Source organism: Alosa pseudoharengus, unplaced genomic scaffold (assembly GCF_046254945.1).
Source record: "Alosa pseudoharengus isolate Yale_2024_CS ecotype anadromous, Long Island Sound unplaced genomic scaffold, YU_APseudo_1.1 YU_APseudo_1.1_scf_13, whole genome shotgun sequence".
In the NCBI taxonomy this organism is placed as follows: Eukaryota; Metazoa; Chordata; class Actinopteri; order Clupeiformes; family Clupeidae; genus Alosa; species Alosa pseudoharengus.
The window spans coordinates 13,113,203-13,132,968 of record NW_027468598.1 but is presented as its reverse complement, the minus strand read 5'-3'; the positions used below and the strand labels follow the sequence as shown (position 1 = coordinate 13,132,968).

The 19,766-nt window shown below is 41.7% G+C and overlaps 2 protein-coding genes across 2 annotated transcripts in view; one reads left to right on the top strand and one right to left on the bottom strand.

Moving 5' to 3' along the window:
• Positions 1-1,925: 1,925 nt before the first annotated feature.
• Positions 1,926-12,437, bottom strand: slc19a3b (solute carrier family 19 member 3b). The gene is made up of 7 exons (XM_076281677.1): positions 12,291-12,437; positions 9,292-9,590; positions 8,678-8,871; positions 7,102-7,335; positions 3,939-4,131; positions 3,308-3,449; positions 1,926-2,063 (listed from the first exon to the last, which is right to left on the bottom strand). The coding sequence occupies exons 1-7, from the start codon at positions 12,435-12,437 to the stop codon at positions 1,926-1,928; spliced, it is 1,347 nt and encodes a 448-aa protein (XP_076137792.1).
• A 508-nt stretch (positions 12,438-12,945) lies between these two features.
• daw1 (dynein assembly factor with WDR repeat domains 1) overlaps positions 12,946-19,766 on the top strand; it is a 17,257-nt gene continuing 10,436 nt past the window's right edge. The window contains exons 1-7 of the mRNA XM_076282200.1: positions 12,946-12,985; positions 13,338-13,410; positions 13,520-13,664; positions 14,145-14,203; positions 15,098-15,220; positions 15,705-15,804; positions 17,083-17,190. Coding sequence (XP_076138315.1) covers positions 12,946-12,985; positions 13,338-13,410; positions 13,520-13,664; positions 14,145-14,203; positions 15,098-15,220; positions 15,705-15,804; positions 17,083-17,190 — 648 coding nt within the window. The remainder of the gene's footprint in view (positions 12,986-13,337; positions 13,411-13,519; positions 13,665-14,144; positions 14,204-15,097; positions 15,221-15,704; positions 15,805-17,082; positions 17,191-19,766) is intronic.

The following is a 19,766-nucleotide window of genomic DNA, read 5'->3' as shown; positions in this document are numbered from 1 at the left end:
AGACCTTAGTTCTATTGGATATTACCAGTTTTGAACTTCCATTTGCTATTCATGGCCTGCAGGCCTCATTGACCTGAGCTCATGCAAGTCAGAAAGGGGAAGATACGATTGGGTAAAGGTTCCAGTGGGGGCTGGCATAAGCAAAGAGGGGGAGTGAGGGTGTGTGTGTGTGTGTGTGTGTGTGAGAGAGAGAGAGAGAGAGAGAGAGAGAGAGAATGTAGGCCTACAGAAGCGCACATACAGTCCATATGATTGATAGGTAGCCTATGTGCCTGGACTCTTATACACGGACCATTGTCTCACGCATTCATTTCTAATGGCCAGTCATTTTTGACCGGGAATACACATGGGTGTTCTAAAGTTAAATAAAACACCCAAAATTGTTATGGAAATTCTCAAAATTTGTTTTGTGTTCAGATGCCTTGTGTTAACAAAGTCATGCAGTCTCATGATTGTCAGAATAAATATAAATTTAAAACATTTTGAGAGAAAAAAAAGTAAATTGGTCAAACCGTAACACAACAGGATGGTTAATAGGATACCCCCCATTGTGACCACAGCACGGGTGGTACAGTCGTGAGCTTTGTTGACTTCCATGAAGAAGACTTTCTATATCAATATCATGTTCTCTAAGGGCTACAGCATGGTTGAGCTAAATCTAAAGCTAAATTGCTATTTATCCTCTTGCTAATTACTAGGGCTGTCAATCGATTAAAAAAAATAATCTAATTAATTACATACTCTGTGATTAATTAATCTAAATTAATCGCATATATACTTTTTGCTGTGAAAGTATTTTAAATATTTAAATTCAATTGAATCATTGAATATTCAGCATTAGTGACATTAAAGTTCAAAAACTCTTTTATTATTATTTTCACTGTTCAAATAATGGCCATAATCTATGATATGACCTAATATGCTGAGGAAATAAATTCAAAAGTGCTTCGGGAAGAAATTTTTTTTTTTTCACATACAAGGCATTTCAGGCCACAGATATAACCTAGGGGACACAATGAAAATAAATTAACACTCCCCTCTATGTCAACACTTATTTCTTTGCATTGATGTGCGACTATAGAGTTGATGAACTCCGGTAATATGCAAATTCCTTGCTGCAGACATTGCAGAGGACTTTATTTTCAACACTTTATTTTTATCAACACCATCAGGCCGTTTTTTAAAAAGTAAATGTTCCAATCAATGATCCAGGCAGCACGTTCTCTTCTCTCTCCTTCATTTTACAGTCTAAATTTTACTGACTAGAACGGCTCGGGGTCAAAGGTCATACGGAATCGATTAATCTGCACTAATTTTTTTAACCAGTTATTTTTTCTCAAATTAATTAATCAAAATTAATCAGTTATTTTGACAGCCCTACTAATTACTTAACCAGATTGGCCCAGTTTCACAAATAACAAAGCAAAATTATACAATAATTAACTGTTAAAATGAATCAGTTGTTAAAACCGATTGCATCCCAGGTGTGTAGTATAACATATTATACAGTTTCTACAATAAGGATAAACTCTACTCATAAACTCAAAAACATCAAACCACAGTCTGTAAACATGTAAGCAGCAATGTGACAAAAATGTGTTAAAAAAAGAAGAAAAAAAGTTAAAAGCACCCCGTCGGGCCTGCAGTTGTTTGATTCATACAGGATTAGTCATTATAGCTGTTACATTTATAAACGGAAGCTTTCACCATTAGCTCATTCCCATTATGACTTCACAGTGCTTCAGTAGATCATATTGTATAGGTGTCTGTTGTAAATGCATGTATAAATCTTAAATGCATACTCAAAATACACAACTCCTTTTGTTATGGATCTCAGTCAGCTATAGGGAGTGGGCAGTGGACAGTGGGTCTGTGTCTAAGATGTCAGCTTCCGGTGGGTTGCCTTGCCAGTTTGTTGTTGTGGATCACAGCCTCTGAGAGGACAGGACCTCTTTGTGTGGTGTGGGGTGTGTGGGTCTGCAGTGATGCCTGCAGGCGGTGTACAGTCCTCTGATGAAGAACACTGTGGAGATGGCAGTATAGTAGCTCCCATAGACAATGAACTAAAATAAAAAACACACACATTCAACACACACACACACACACACACACACACACACACACACACATACACACACACACAATAAGATTACGACAAGGGCACTTTGTGTTTGCCGTTCCATTTAACTTATTTGCTTTGGAAGATATTGTAGGTTGGGTTCACCTTGATAAAGAAATGACACTGCAGAACACGGGCAATATGACTGCCAATGATTATGGTGGAGTTTGAATACTACCGCCAGTGATGAGGATAAGACACAGTGCCATAGTGTGTAACAAACAACACAGTTGAATATAGCTGGACCCCTCAGATGTATTGGTTATCATAACTGTCAAATCAAACCCATGAAATCTACTTGGGTACTGTTTAAAAACATTCCGATTAGTTCTTCAGCCGGCCTTTGCCAGTTACAATAGCACTAATCTTCCTTCTCAAATAGTAATAAATATATAAACTTTTTTTAAATCTATAAGTGTTTATCCACTTTTGGTGACAATAAAGTTACAAGAAGAAGTACAGAAACACAGAACTTTCACAAGATGGATATATGCATTAATGGTCTTATCTATTCTCTTCCTCAAAGTGGCAAACATTACAAAAATTCACCACTAGATGTCTCTCTTCCGTCGACATCTGTATGTGCTCAAGTAAACAGTCAGAGACATTACCTACAGTAGTAGGTGTTACCAGCTGCTATATTGGGAAAATTGTAAGTAAGTAAGTAAAATGTATTGCTGAAGCACATTTTATACACAGCGTACACTGACCAAAGTGCTGTATAGAGTGCAACTAAAACAGATAAAAAAAATAAATAAAAAAAATGTGACACTGTGTTGGAAATTTGTGTTGATTCATGCTTAACATGGGAGAGCTGTGCTCTTTTTAAACCCTGACTCAAGTTTGATGGCACCATGGATTTATAATGTAGACCTGGAGTGGAGAGGGACCACTCAGTCATCTCAGAAGCTGATGCTAGGTACTACAGCCAAGGAAATACAAAAACAATCACAGCTACCTTATTTATAGTGTTCGGTTTTCGCCCCAAAACCACGAAAAGCAGTCACCTGAGCTATAAACAACTGGCCACACTCACACATGTTTGAAACCAGCCAATAGGAAGCTAACTTCTAGGCACCAAGAACAGCTAATGATAACTGGCTGAAGCTAACCCTCGAAAGTCCGACCCCCTGGATGACACAGCATCATCCATGTCTAATAGTATTTCTGATGTGGTGGGGCCCTTACCTGTGTCACAATATCCAATCCCAGAGCACTCTCGTCCACAACAATCGCCGTGATGACAGTCTGCAGCACGAGAGCGACAAAGGTGTTGATACCAAAGGTCAGAGCATAGCACTCCATGGACAGGTTGGCAGCAATCTGGAAACTGGTGGTGCAATTAAACACATCAGTTACAGTAGTTCCAAAGCAGCTGTATGGTACAACTATTCAGACTGTGGACATTCCTCTTTGACAACAACAACAGGCCCACTAAGTGTTGAAACCTGTGTGCTGGTGGTGTGTGTCATTATACTGGAGTGAGTGAGTGAGTGTATACGGCATGTGTATGTGCGAGTTGATGCACTGTCTCTGCTGCTCTGCTTGTGTGTGTGTGTGTGTGTGTGTGCGCGCGCACGCTTGTGTGTGTGTGTGTGTGTGTGTGTGTGTGCGTGTGTGTGTGCTTTGTATACGTGTGTGTGTGTGTGTGTGTGTGTATGTATGTGTGTGTGTGTGTACTCTTGCATACATATGTGTGTGTGCCTGCATATGTGTGTGTGTGTGTGTGTGTGTGTGTACTCTTGCATACATGTGTGTGTGTGTGCTTGCATGTGTGTGTGTGTGTGTGTGTGTCTCTGTGCCTATTATCTGCACTCACGTAGTGATGGTGATGAGCAGCATGTAGGACGCCTTGAAGAGCACATAGCCGGCGTAGCAGAGCCAGATGCTGCTGGAGAACGCCATCAGGAACACGGCTCCCGCCCCCACCGCTGAGAACACGCCCAGACACAGCTCCCCCCACCGGCTCCACGACATGCGTACATGCCCCACCCCGAAAGCTGCTGCCGCACCTGTGGTGACAGAACGGCCATGGGAAACCACCAAACAGAACAGAAATGCACTGAGTGGATATCTCTGCATAATGAGTGCTGACATACCTTTACAGTAAAGAGACAAAACACAGCAGCACTTTAAATGATACAAAAATGTGAAAAGTAGATAAACTAAGACAAGGCCACTTCTCAAGAAGCAGTGAAAGACCCAATGGACTTTAGATGGAATGGCATTTACATCTAAAAACACCATGAATTCTATAATTGTCAGTAATTAGTCTGTAATTAGTATCACAGTGTTTCCATAATGATGACTCTGACTTGTATGTTATGAGCACCACTGTAGTCTTGCAGTCTTACTGAAGGCACACTAGGTTCCAACCACATAAATATCAGTGACATTCAACAATAAATTAACCTTAATGACCAGAGCTGACAGAATTAAATCGACTTTATGTTGTGGGAACTGCCCTTGGCTTTTCAAAGCAATGATTTAGCGGTGTAACACAACTAGTATTCCTGTCATTGTTATGAGCACTGTTATGGTGACTACAGCTTATTTTACACGTCCTATACTTAGCTATGGATACCATGCACCATTAAAAGGTGTTTTGTTTCTTTTGTGTCATTATGATCAGTGACTAATGTCTGCTTCAGCAAAGAGGCCAACGTTAAGCTGCGGGACTGAACTGTGTTGCTGCATTGATCCTGCATCCGGCTAATCTTAATTGGTCTGTCTCTGTTATTGTCTTGTCAGACATCATGAAAGCCTTGAGGTCCTTATCGGACGCCATCAAGGGTAGAATTACCTTAACTCTTATCGTCTTAATTACTTTGCCCTCACATCCTTCATTGCTTCTTCTCTGCAGCGATGTAATCTACAACTCTGGTCTCTCTCTCTCTCTCTCTCTCTCTCTCTCTCAAACACACACACACACACACACACACAGCCAATGCCATTCTTTGAGAGGAATCGGCGTCCCTGCACCTCTCCTAAATGCAGTGTTGAGCCAATGTCGTACAGCTCCTCTGGAGACTAGCTGTTGTAATAGATACACTCGGGATGGTTTGACTTTTCAGAAAGAAATTTGTACTCTTCTGGTGTCAGTTATTAAGTATATCTTAGCGAGCACACTCACCAAGGGAACAGTAATATTTGGACATTAATGGGATGGTGACACCAAGACAAAGGAAATGTTTTCTCAAACTCAAACCTAACTTGTTCACCTATTCAACATCCACATCATGATATAATTTGCATTATGGACCGGTATATATTTTTTTCAGTATAAATGCTTCTGAAGGGGGAAAGCCCAGGTATGGCAATTGCATATCAGCTGTAACTGTACTCTTAACAGTGTGACTAGTAGAACATATTTCACACAGCACCATAAGTAAGTAAATCTTTTTTTATTATTGCAGGTATTGGCAAAATTACCTCTGCCTTCCAAAATAACTTCTTGCATCATCTCAGTGTGCATGTTTTCATGGTATCCTGCTATCTATCTGGCAAATGCATATCCTTAATACCATATACCATTTTTAATTTTCACCCTTAGTTGCAAACATTGTCTGTATTACTCCCTCTCTCCCTCTCTTCATAGACCTCTGAATTTCGCCTACAAAAAGGACCCAAAAGCTGCCTATCTTTGCCCATTTAAGGAGATGCAGGTACCATATTTGCCCACATAAGGAGTCCAGGTACCATCTTTGCTCATACAGATGGGTCTCAAAAAATTGGAATATTGTGAAAAAGTTCATTGTTACCACCTAATTTAGTTCAAAAAGTGAAAATTTTCTCTTCATACAGTATATTAATTACATATAAAGTAAACTATTTCAAGCCTTTTTTGTTTTAATTCTGATGATTACGGCTTATAGATCAAACAAAATTAGGTATCTCAAAATATTAGAATAAAAAGTTCATAAAACAGAAATGTCAACCTTCAGAAAAAATAATAATTTGATAAGTGAATTTATGCTCTCAATACTTGGTTGGGGCTCCTTGTGTACGACTGCGTGGTATGGAGGCAATGAGCCCGTGGCACTGCTGGGGCGTTATTGAAGCCCAGGTTGCTTTGATAACGGCCTTCAGCTCGTCTGTGTTGGGTCTGGTATGTTTCATTTTCCTTTTCACAATACCCCATACATATTCTATGGGGTTCAGGTCAGGTCAGTTGGCTGGGCAGTCAAGCACACCACTTTGTGGTACTTTTGGCACTGTGGGCAGGTGCCAAGTCCTGCTGAAATAGGAAATCACCATCTCCATAAAGCTTATCAGCAGATGGAAGCATGAAGTGCTCTAAAATCTCCTGGTAGAAGACTGCATTGACTCTGGACTTGATAAAAGCCAATGGACCAACACCGGAAGATGACATTGCACCCCAAATCATCATGATGGAAACTTGGTCCACTCCAGTCTCTCCACTCCAGACTCTGGGACGTTGATTTTCCAAATAAAATGCAAAATTTGCTCTCATCTGAGAAGAGGACCTTGGACCACTGAGCAACGGTCCAGTTCTTTCTATCCTTATTCCAGGTGAAATGCTTCTTACGCTGTCTCTGGTTCAGGAGTGGCTTGACACTGGGAATGCAACACTTGTAGCCCATTTCCTGGCTCTTGATACACTGACACCAGCCTCTGTCCACTCCATGTGAAGCTCCCCCAAATTGTTAAATCATCTTTGCTTCACAATCCTCTCACGGCTGCAGTCATCCCTTTTGCTTGTTGCAGTACTCCCCATGATTGTGGTAGTGTGTATTGAACCAGATTGGGAGATTTAAGGCTCAGGAAACCTTTACAGGTGTTTTGAGTTAATTAAGATGATTAGAGATCTACTTGGGTTGACATTTCTGTTTTATATACGGTACTTTTTATTCTAATATTTTGAGATAGCCGATTTTGTTTTTTCATGAGCTGTAAGCCGTCATCATCAAAATAGGTCTATTCTCGTTTCACCTCTCCCCACAATCACCCCTCTCTCTCACCTACTAGAGTGCAGACGGCCTCCACCCCGCCGTTGTAGATGGCCGCTGTGCTGGACGGCTCCACGTGGTCCCACATCAGCTGCACGTAGTTGAACACCTGCGTGTAGCCTGACGTAGCTAACGCCCACCACAGGGACCAGCAGACCACTCGGCCTGAGCCGTAGCCCTCCCTCAGGGCTGCCCACATCTGGCTGACCACCCCAACTCCTGCCACCAAGCTGCCCTGGCAGCAGCCTGAAACATAGGGACAAACAGCTGGTATTTAGATGAAGTGGGACACTGTATGACATGTGAAATAAAAACAGAATGTGGTAATCTGCGAATCATATATATACCCATATTTAGATGCAAAAAGAACATAGACAACATGTTAAATGTTAAAACTGACAAATAATAAAAAAAATATTATGAAAAATGTAGCCTACATTCATTTTGGATTTGAAGCCAGCAACACATCTCAAAAACTTTGGGACGTGGCCTGGAAAAGTTGTATAATACTACAGAAAAGGAGGAACATTACACAACTAATTAGATTAACTTGGGTGTAAATAGTGCATTCTAGAGAGGCAGTCTTTCAGAAGTAATGATGCAGAGGTTTAGCCTGATTTTGCCAGACTCAATTACTTTGTTTCACTTTGTGAATACACAACTCTCCACTGGGACTTGTTTCCAACCCTAGCATCGTAATGGCCATATGTTTTTTGTTAACTTTGAAATCATTGGTCCAGCCTAACCAATCACATTGATCAGGGATTCCTAACATTATTTCCTACTTCCCCTAACCCTTACAAACTGATAATAAACCGTATCGGCAGTAAGGAAACAATTAATTTACCTTGTCCAGATGCACTGAAAATAACACCAGGATTGAATACAAGGTTTCCCTCCTCACTTACCAATATGGAAATGCCCCCCATACCTCAAAGAACTACTCACCCCACAAAATACAAAACGCTCCCTCCGCTCCACTCACTCAAATCACCTCCTCATACCCAGAACCAAACTAAAGACCATGGGGGATAGGGCTTTCTGTGCTGCTGCCCCTCGTCTGTGGTATGCCCTCCCTGACAGCTTGAGGGCATCACAAACCAAAGACAGTTTTAAAAAAGGACATTTCTTTTTAGCAAAACTTTTGGTGCTTCACTTTTAGATGGTTTTTAGATAGTCCTGTTTTAAATACACATTTTTCTTTGCCTTTTTTACTTTTTAACCTGTAGCACTTTGAGATATCTTATGAAATGTAAAGTGCAATATAAATAAGATGTATTATTATTATTATTATTATTATTATTATTAACACGCAACAGCTAACAGTGAGGCTAACAGTGAGGCTCTCTTGCTACAATGTTATACCATGTGTATGGCAGCTTTATTAAATATAATGTAAGTTAATGGAAGAGTGTTGTGTGGCTGCTTTAAAGACAACTGGAAACCTAAGAATTCCACATAGCTCCTTTAACAGAAACAATGTATTGCATTCAAATCAGGGGGCGTGGCCTTTAAGGCCTGAACATCATTTCCACCTTGAGAACCAAGGTGTCACACTTAAGAAACCCACCTCCCTTCTCCACTTCACTTCCTGACGCCTGTTTCTCAGCTTCCTCCTCCGCCTCTGCCCCCTTGAAGAACATCCCTCGCCGGGGCATGGGTATGGCCAGGGACACCAGTAAAGAGACGCTTACCGTGCCCAGCGTAATGGCATTGATGTGGAACAGACTGGTGCCCACAAGGGACACCAGCAGCTGACTGAGGGTGGCACCAAAAGTGTACCTGGGAGACAGGTGAACAACCTTTAACAACCTTTAACAATCACACCTTTACTGCAGTGCAAACAAATCCCATACACATCCCCAGAGCCTGACTAGAGGTGAGGATGGAGAAGACCCATAGCACAATGGCTCAAATACCTGACTGGTTATGATGCAACTAGACATAATTAATATACTAGGTCTGTCCACCTCTCTCTGAGTTTGTTTGTTTGTTTGTGTGTGTGTGTGTGTGTAGAGAGTCACGATATCTCGGTCCGCTACATCAATCATCCAGATCTGCAGTATGTAGATTATTTCTGATAATGTGTGGAATCTCAGCAATTTATATCCATGCATGTTACTTCTCCATGCCAATGCTGTGTGTTCATGATGCTGTGTGTGTCAGACAGAAGGACGCACCAGTGTGTATACAGTAGCCTACCCAATGAGCATGGCTGCACGGAGGTAGCCAGTGGCCTGCTGGTAGCGCTCAGGAGGGACCAGGCTGTAGATTGACGAGAAGTAGGCCACCTCCGTGGAGGTCACCACAGCGTAGTTGACCTGCAGCGCTGTCATGGCCGCCAGGCTGTCTGAGAAGCACAGCAGGCAATAGTTGGAGACCAGGGCGGCCCCCTGCAGCATGATCAGAGGCTTGTAGCGCAGGAAGTCCGTCAGGAGGAACACTGGGAAGAGCAGGGCCAGGTAGGAGTAGGTCCAGATGGGGAAGAGGTAGTTGGTTACCTGGAATGTCAAATTGGGAGAATATGTACCAGACAGATAACGAATGTTTCTCAAATGTCTGACAAAGACTACATTCTACATTCATCAACAGGCCTACATTAAAGGCTACCAAGCCATTAACATTTTGAAAATAAACCTTAACCTTAAATAATTCTCCAAATACCAATAAGCCTGACATCAGCCTCTATGTAGCAAGGGCTCAAAATATTATCTACAATATGATATTATCTACAATAGAAAAAACAGTTTGTGTGTACCCATCTGGACAGAGACTTTCTCATAAAATAATAAACTTTCCTATCATAAACTTTACTCAGTATGCCTGTAACCCTACTTAGTAGGGGGGCCTATGTGTCTAATTTGGGGGCTTGTGGGATTCGCATGTTAATTTTTGGAGAGTATTATATTTTTGTTCTAGGGGTTCTTAAGAGTAAAAAAAACATGTCTCCATTTTTTTTGAAGGTTTTTAAGGACCCAATCAAAGGTCAAATTCAGAAATGGTCAAATTTGGTGTTTTGTCCATAAACCTCACATTGCTGGTATCATAGCATAGGGTTTGGTGCCAAAAAGCAAAGATTTTCTACAAGGTAGTGGGCCACATAAACGGTTGGTTGCATAAACAATACAACATTATAAAAAAATTTTAGGCTGATGATTGATCTCTTTAACAAGAAATTGTGCCTAAAATTCTCGAAATTGTCCGCTTATAAAAAATAATACTTCAATATCAATACTATCAAATCATGCCTATTAGTGTGCTTGAGTGTAGGCCTAGCCTGCTCTGTCAGTTCTTGTCTACACCCGTTCAGAGCAAAAAGTGCAGAGATCTCTGTTAAATCAAGTTTAATAGACTTTTACATAGTACCAGCTGAAGTCTGTAAGGCCTTCTGTAGCCTATGTACTGTAAGTGTGAAGAAAAGAAAGGGTAAAGGATCAGATAGACAAACAGACAGGTAGGTGTGTGTGTGTGTGTGTGTGTGTGTGTGTGTGTGTGTGTGTGTGTGTGTAAGAGAGAGAAAGAGACACTACCAGCATAGACGGATTATGAACTTTCAGGCCCCTTGGCCCAGATGTATTACGGGCCCCCCACTAATTGTTGCGGGGGTCATTTTTTAAAATATATTTGATGTGATTTCCTGTATTCTGGTGCATTTTGGGGATGGCCAATACTTTAATTCAATCAGATGCATAGCCTATGTGTTGATATGATATGATGATATTGAGGCAATGATTCCATGCAATGGCTTGGGCCCCCTGACTCCTTGGGCCCGGTAGGCCCGTGCAGTAATCCATCCCTGACTACCAGTGACAGTTGGCTGATGATAGCTGGCAGTGATAGAATTTAGAATATCGAATAACCTGAAGCACATAGTGCTCTGTTCTTCATGGTTGGTGATATTAGTGACCTTCTAGCCTTCTACATTTGAGCAAGCACATTTTCATAGTTCATGGTGGCACAGTCTAGTTAGGTTATATTCTGAGGTGTGTCTTTCTGTTAGTCAGGTGATGGCACACATATTCTAAAAAAAAACAGATTTTGGGCTATGTATCCAGTGGCAGATATGTGTGGACTGGTGAATGATCCATCACTAAAGACATATGGCAAATGTCTTGTTTTTGTCCATGAGAGAGTATGGAGATAGGGATCACAGATCAGCCTACGTTTACATTGTTACAGTGCAGTTATTTTACAACAGAACAAAGCAGTTTGGCACAGGAACTGCTACAAATCCACTTGTAACAGTGAGCATCTGCAGCATGCTAAGATTCACTACTAGAAATGATGTGAAGCAGGCAGGACTGAGTGTCTTCAGAAAAGAGGTGGTATGCTGGATATAGTTATTTGGCATATTGTATATAGTTCTTGTGGGTTTGTGTGTATGTGCATGCTGTATATAGTTATTTTGCATGTTGTATATAGTTCTTGTATATAGTTATTGTGCATTTGTGTACGTGTGCATGCTGGATATAGTTATTACCTCCGCCAAGGAGGTTATGTTTTCATCGGGGTTTGTTTGTCTGTGTGTCTGATCATCTGTTTGTTCGCAAGATAACTCAAAAAGTTTGGGAGTGATCCGGATCACCGTCTGGATCCAGGAGGCGGTTATGTTTTCGCTTGGCGGAGGTCTGCACTCTCGGAGTGCTTTTCTAGTTTTGCATGGCACACTTCACACAATTTCTTAATCTGTCTGTCCATAGGTCAACACTGCCTCCTTACCAAGTGTCTTAAAGGTTTTCACCAACTCACCCCCCCCCCCCCCAAGTATACGTGTTTACCTTGGAAAAACAATTTTGAGCCTGGCTTTATCACACTATCTGCTTTTGTGTGTATGCAAATTAGAGCATTTTTAATGAGATAGGGCCTCATTTGCATATGTAAACATTAAAATATAAAAAACATGCAATACATTTTTTTCTCATCTTAACATAAGTAATCAACTCAGAAAGTTTCATGGTGATATCTATTATTTACATTTTTTACCCTATTCACCTGTACTGCCTCGCCTTAATTGCCTATTTATGCAAATTGCCCAAAGTGCAACTTTAGGCAACCAAGTTGAATTCCACCCACTAGGCCTATAGATGACATTTCTGCAATAAAACTTTAGGGTACTTTTGGGTTCATGAAATCACGACTAGACTAATAGGCCCCCTGACTAACTGTTTGGTGTTATGAATTGCAACTCAAGCCATTCTCACCACTTCCTCTGAGATGTTCTTGGGTCCCACCAGATACGGAGTCAAAAAAGGTTCAGCTGGCCTACAGTTGGCAAAGAACCCGTACAGACAGAGGATTGCAGTGGGATAAATCCAGCCCCAACTACGAATCTTCTGCTGGAGATTCATTTTAACAGTGTAGGCTATGAATAGATTTAAGAAAGCCGGCCCAGTTCGCTATTTCTCCTCTGACATAAACGTTCTTATGGCCGCAACATGTATGTAATAGCTTCGTACAATATAAAGTAGACTTTGCTCTGCGGAAGAAGATAACTGATCAACTGATTTTTGCTGGTCGTTGGCACGTTTTTCTTTTTGCTCACGTGCTAGCCTACTAACAGTTTGACTGTCTGTCAAAAGAGGACAAAAGCTCGGGATCAAGCTACTTATCTTGTGCATTGTAACACAGGTCACTATTATGTTAGGCCTCACACACTAGTATCAATTTGTATATTATCATACATACGGAGTAGTAGGCCTACATGAACGGTAGGGAGCGCTGTGGGTTAAACGTCTGCGTCTGAACCAGCTCTGATTGTGCAGATACGGCTCTGATCACGTGCGTTGCTGTGGAAACAGTTTGTTGACAGTGAAGACACAAGTTTGCTTTGTTTGTGCGAGTCACTTGGCAGAAGAAATGAGGCTCAAACGACTTCATATCAGATACTATCCTCCAGGTAAAGTAATGCAGCGAGTTGTGTATATCCTAGCCTAAAATCTGTGATCATTCTTTTTTTTTTTAGATCATTGTTGAAGTTGTTGGCCACATATACGCTTCAGATCACATGCCTTCTGTATAATTTAATCTATCATAATTTCACTGTAAAGCAATGTCAATGTCAAATCAGTTGGGTAACGGTAACACCTCTGGTAACACTGCTGGTCAATGATGTAAAAATGGGGCGTTGAGGCAGACAAACACATGTAACGAAGTAAAACACATGTTTTACTATACTTTTTTGCATAATGGGTATGGGCACTGACTGCTAAGCTTGCCATGCTAATAACACAAATAACTGTTGCATGCAGGAATCATTCTTGAGTATGTGAAGGGTGGAGAACTGAGGAACAAATCCATAGATCTTCTGGATTTAAATCTAGAGTGAGTGCTTTTCTCTTTTTGGTACAGCCTCTTAATGGTAACCATATAGGGATTTATCCACTTCTCGAAGCTTTGTGCAGTTTGATTCAATATGTCCTTACCACTCTAGGACCGACATAGAGAAGCTTATCAGGGAGATTCAGGAGACGGAGCCTCTCATCACCGAATCGCGGACGGACCAAATGCGTCTGCTCCTACGCACGCTGCAGGACAAATTGGCTAAGCAAGATGACCGCCGATTCCACCAGTTCAAGGTTCAAGTCCATTTTCTAAGCGTTGTGTTTTGTTCGTGCATTCCCGTAACCTGTAAAGCAAGTAGCCTAGGCTACTCTAAATCGGATAAAGTGTTAGTAGGGTATCCAATTTAGAGTAATTTATTAATGTGTCTGCAAAATTGATGCTGTTAATGAGAATTCCTATATATGCATTTATTTTCATGCGATTAATCCGATTAGACATTACAGACATCAAATAGGCCGATGCCAGGTAAATTCTCACAGGCGTACAATTATGTCAAACTGCATTTTCGACTTCTGCCGTTAGATGGCCACGACATGCCAGCACATCAAAGAGGTGAATTGTATACGGAAATTACAGGGTGAAACGTATAGATTTGGAGTGAATTAATAGAATTAAGTGTGTCTTTTCACCCCCTCTTTTATTTTGTTGTTCCCATCCCCTATCCCCCCCTCTCTCTTTCTCTCTTTCTTTTTCTCCTCCCCCATCTCTCACAGGCGCTCCAGGCACATATCCTTCCACTGACAAACGTAGCGTTTAATAAATCAGGGTCGAGGTGAGTTTACGTGAGCTGCTCATAAATCAGGCAGAGGCACAACATCCTCGGGCATCTCTGCTTTTCTAGGTGATAAACTCACCCACTCACCCCCTCATCCTGTATTCTAACATTCTTTCTCATTCTCTCCAGGGTAGCTGTCTTTTCCATAGCTTTTGTCTCACCACTGATCTCTCTTTCCATGTCAATTGATTGTTCTTTGGGTCTTGGTCAGCGTCATTCTCTCTTCCTCTGTAGCTTGTCCCACTTCTAACTTCTCTGAACCTCACTAATTTGTAACCCATGGTTTCCCATCCTTGGGGTCGGGACTCCATGTGGGGTTGCCTGAAATTCAAATGGGGTCGGCTAAGATGTGGGGTATCTTAAAATTGACCAGTACATAACATAAGAATATACATTGAATAAAACAAATATCAAAAGCCTCTTGAAACTAATATGGATTCTTCATTACAATCTAATTACGTAAAAATAAACTTGACACTTTTTGAAAATAGCCTACATGAGATCTTTGATTGATGCAATCATGCTTGAAAATCAAAGAGATGAAATGCGCGCTCTCACAACACGTGGTGATTAGGGTCGCCAACGTTTTGTGACATCAAAATAGGGTCACCTGCCAAAAAACGCTGTGAACCCCTGATGTAACCTGTCCTCTCATGTCATTTCCCAAACCATGATTTCTTTGACATATTCCTCCTGCTGTTCCTCTCTGTCTCGTCTCTTGCTCTATTATTTTAACGCTTTTTTTTGTGTGTGGGTTCCTCATAGACTGTATATGTTCTATATATACAGTCTATGGTGTTCCTCCATCTGTCGTCTGCCATTTGTAACTCATAACTCAGCGTGTTCTCTGTCTCTCTGTCTCTCCCTCTCTTTCTCTGTCTCTCTCTCTAGTTTCATAACAGGCAGCTATGACAGGACGTGCAGGATTTGGGACACAGCATCAGGAGAGGAGCTGCACACTCTGGAGGGCCACAGGAATGTGGTGTATGCCATCGCCTTCAACAATCCCTACGGGTAACCTCCTCTTTTGCATCCCTCCTCACATCTCTCTCTCTCTCTCTCTTTTTTTCTAATTCTGTCTTGGTATTCTTTTGAGTTTCTTCCTTTTTCAGTCAGATTTTTTTCTATCCTTTCTATTTTTCTTTCTGTTTTTCCTCTCTCTCTCTTTCTGTCTCTCTCTGTCTTTATCACTGTTTTGACCTTGCTGTGACTGTGTCTGTATACCCTCTGACTTTCTTCCTTTCTTTGTCGTTTCCACACTCGTGTTTGCTTTTCTCTCCGTCTCTCGCAGTCTTCCTGCGTTTGTCTGTTACTCTTTTTCTGTCTGTGCTCAGATAGGCCCACGGTGCTTTAGGCTGTGAGTGCTCCTGTGGAATTGTAATGGACACACACATCACTCCTCTGTCTGCACTCCCCCACTTCCATCCATCCCTCTCTCTCTCTCTCTCTCTCTCTCTCTTCTCAAACTCTCTCCCTCTCTCTTCCCCTTCTCTTCCAGAGACAAGATTGCCACGGGCTCCTTTGATAAGACCTGCAAGTTGTGGAGTGTCGAGACAGGAAAGTGCTTCCACACGTTTCGAGGGCACACGGCAGAGATAGTATGTCCAATCCCTCTTCAACTCAAGAGCAGTGTGTTTGTGTGTGTATTTGTGTGTGTGTGTCAGGGGCGGAGTGGGGCACTAAAATCTACCGGGAAAATTCTGACCGCACCCCCCCCCCCCCGTATATCAATAACACAAACAAAATGCATGTCAATTTAAAATACTAAATCTTTTTTTTTTATCTGAATGAGAACCCATATTATGTTATGTTACTTTGTGTGGAACAACTAAGTCTGCTCTAACGCCAGCCAAGTCTACGCATTTGGGAAGGACTTAACTTAAATATGAAATCTGACCACTAAATGACCCACTAATTGGTCGCTACATACTAACATTTGACTAGCTTGTGCTAGTTCGCCTAGCAATAATGTCAATGCTTTAGCTCCGCTAACCTTTCTCTTCTTGCCCTCCATGTGTAAAACAACAAGCGACCACGCAAATCAATCGACGTCAAATCCTAGTTTTCCTCGAACTTGCTCGCTTATAGGGTCATGCCATTAGACGATGGGCCGCTCATTTATCCCCCTACATTTCTGTAAATAGACTTGACCTGCAATCGATTCATTGGATAAACCAGAAACACATTCCCCATTCCCAGGAGGCTTTGCTCCATTCTAGCCTAGGCCTACGTTAATTTAAGAACAAACAAATTAAATTGTCGTTTTTTTTTTATTTGTGTCCATGAAAGTTATGTAACAAAGAGCTCAGCTCTAGTAGAAATTAAATTAAATTAAGATTGACTACACAAAGATCAGTAAATTGATGAGTGTACAGGGTAGCCTAACCATGACTGAGACATAGACAGTGAGCGAGTGGTAGATGGGACTTCTTCTTAGCTTATTATTGGAGGAAATGGAGATTTTCGCGGAGGATTATGACAGTCAATTAATTTGATGACATCTATAAGGCTGGCTGCGTCAAAGACTCGATGGGCCACCCCGCGCCGTGCACATTCATCGGCCAGCCCACCGGGAAAAGTCCCGATCGTCACTCCGCCCCTGGTGTGTGTGTGTGTGTGTGTGCTTGTAGGTGTGTTTTTGTGTGTGTGTGTGCGCGAACGCTTGTAGGTGTGTGTGTGTGTGTGTGCTTGTGTGTATACAGTATGTGAATGTACTGTATCTGCATTGTCACATGTCTCAGATTAGGTTTTGGATATGGGAAAATCATGTGTAAGGGTGTTGATGTGTGTATGTGTGTGAAGGCATTTCTCATGTAAGTGTGTTTATGTCTGTGTGCGTTATTCTCATGCATTACCTTTGTGCACCTTCAATGCAGGTATGCTTGGCCTTTAACCCCCAGAGCTCACTGGTTGCCACGGGAAGCATGGATACCACGGCTAAATTATGGGATGTTCAGACAGGAGAGGAGGTGGCCACTCTCATGGTGCGTCTCAATTTCTCTCTCTCTCTGTCTCTCTCTCTCTCTCTCTCAATAACCATTTCCTTATCTAATAGTTCCATCGCTATCATCACTATCATTTAATTCTATCTTTCTGCTCTCTGGCTGGTTTCTACACTAACGTGTTTCTTATCTTTTACCTGATTCCATTCCCTCTTCCTCTCTCCCTCTCTTAGTCTCTCTTTCTCTCTGTCTCTTGGGGTTTAGTTAATTCATTGTTATCATAGGCCTCCCCTGGTGATTATGCGCTGTAATGAGCCATTCATGCATACATTCATCTTTTTATAATTTCTTAAATCATTCATTACTTCCGATCTGTGAATAATTCACCCATGCACCCATGCTGTGCCTGGATTTGTGCTGGGTTATACAGAACCTGTGTGTAGCTTTGACATGTTTGAATATGAACTGTAAATATGTTGTGTTTGCGCTTGTGTGTGTGTGTGTGTGTGTGTGCGTGTGTGTGTGTGTATGTGTGTGTGTGTGTGTTCATGTGTGAGAAGTTGAGTGGGTCAGATATGTCTCTCCAGATGTGTTTAGTCTCTCCATTATAAGTTTACGTTTACAGTCTGTGTGTGAGTGTGTGTGTGTGTGTGTGTGTGTGTGTGTATGTGTGAAAGAAAGAGAGAGAAGAGAGAGAGAAAGATGATAGTTCACATTCTGGTGTCACCTTTTTGAGACTGTGGAATAGAAGTGTGGGTCCCTGTGGCACAACTGGCAGCGCAGGCTGCTAACAATGCCTATATCATTGGTTTGGTTCCTGGGAGCTTAAATGCAGTAGTGTATTGTTTACTCTACTTTTGTATACAGATTGTGCGTGCATACGGTGTACATTCGTGAACATGTATGTGTGTATATGTGAAGGTGTATATGTGAAGATGTATGAGTGCGTGCGTGTGTGTGTGCATCTCTGTCTGTATGTGTGTGTGTGTGTGTGTGTGTGGGAGTATGGCTCATCTGCTTCAGAGATCAAACTCACAGACTCATCAGAGAGATGACGACCAGCCATTAGTCTAATGCACTACTCCAGCGAGGAGTGGGGGAAAGAGAAGAGAAAAAGAGAGACAGAGAGAGAGAGAGAGAGAGAGAGAGAGAGAATGGCAAAGGGGAGAAAGAGAAGAGAGAGGGAATGGCAGAGGGGAGAAAGAGAAGAGAAAGAGAGAGTGGGTGAGATGGGAGATGTGGTGTATGATCCCCAGAGAGGCCAGGGTCTACAGTATATCTCTGCTGTTGACTCCTCTAATGTTCCACAGGGAGTTGTACTGAAATACACATGTAGGCAGGCACACAGTTACACACACTATACATGCGAGCGTGCTCTCTCTCACACACACACACACGCACACACACACACACACACTGTACTTGGTTGCTATATTTCATCAAACTCCTCCAGGCATAAACATGGACAATGGTACATAGAGAAATAGGAACATACACAGAATATTGATTATTTGTATATTTTTGGAGACACCTTTACCTTAATCAACTTACATGTTTTGTACAAGTTGTTCCTGTAGATTAACCAGTATGGAAGTCTAACATTCCCCAGGGCATGGTTTTGATTCCAACACTTGGCTGAGGAGCTTGTAAGCTATACCCAAACTGTTATGTACAGTGGGATAAAAGCTAGATGAATAAATCAGGCAGAGAACAAAGGGAATTCCATAAAGTAAAGTTTAAATTTTCTGTAAATAGAGTAGACTGAGGCAGCTATAGGGATATGAAGGAACTGTGATTGACAAGCACATTATAAAATCACAAGAAGCACTGCAAAAGTTTCAACAAGAGCACTCTAAATATGATTAAGAGGGAATTTAGGCTTTCGCGAATCCATGCGAAGACAAAAATTAATTAAATTGCCTGTCCTCTTTTTCTCTCAGCATCCTTTTATTTCTTTCTTCTCTCAAATCCCTCTCTCCTTCCCATTTACTCGCCTCTTCCTACCCCTCCCATAATTCTCTATTTCCTCCCTCCTCTCCCTCTCTATTTTTCATATTGCATGCTTTGTAGTCTTGGCAGCACGAAACCTATTAAATTAAATGAGCACTTTGTTGTCATGAAATGTGCATGTAGACACTGGCAGAGGCTGGGCATAGTAAATGAACAGCAGCAGAGGGTGACGCCATAAGGTGGAAGTTTGGCAGCGTGGGGAAGAGTAATAGAGTGGGTTTGGCCCCCATGGAGGGTTGCTCCACCTGGATGCCCCCACCCTCACCCTGCCCCCTCTGTCCCAGTCTTTCTGGAGTTTGGAGCAGTGCAAGAACTTACCTGTACATGCATAGATTTAATGCCATGCGTTTTGAGCTAGTTACTCCATCTGAATGCTGAAAATACATCTGGAAATTACCACCTGGATCTGGATTCATTGTTTAATTTTGTGTATGTGTATGTCAATATACACTGCTGTTCAAAATATTTTGGTCACTGACAAATGCCCTTGCTTTCAAAGGAAAAGCTAATTTTATGGCCAATAAAACAACACAAAATCAATCAGAAGAAGTCAACATCGTTAATGTTGTAAATGACTATTGTGTAAAGAAATTGCTGACTTTTAATGC

Excerpts from the sequence above, each read along its gene's own strand:
- slc19a3b (XM_076281677.1), bottom strand. The coding sequence starts at position 12,437 with ATGAATCTCCAGCAGAAGATTCGTAGTTGGGGCTGGATTTATCCCACT. Across the intron at positions 8,872-9,291 it reads CGTGCAGCCATGCTCATTGG|GTACACTTTTGGTGCCACCC; the intron begins GTAGGCTACTGT and ends CCTGTCTCCCAG. Across the intron at positions 7,336-8,677 it reads TGAGAAACAGGCGTCAGGAA|GCTGCTGCCAGGGCAGCTTG; the intron begins GTGAAGTGGAGA and ends CCTATGTTTCAG.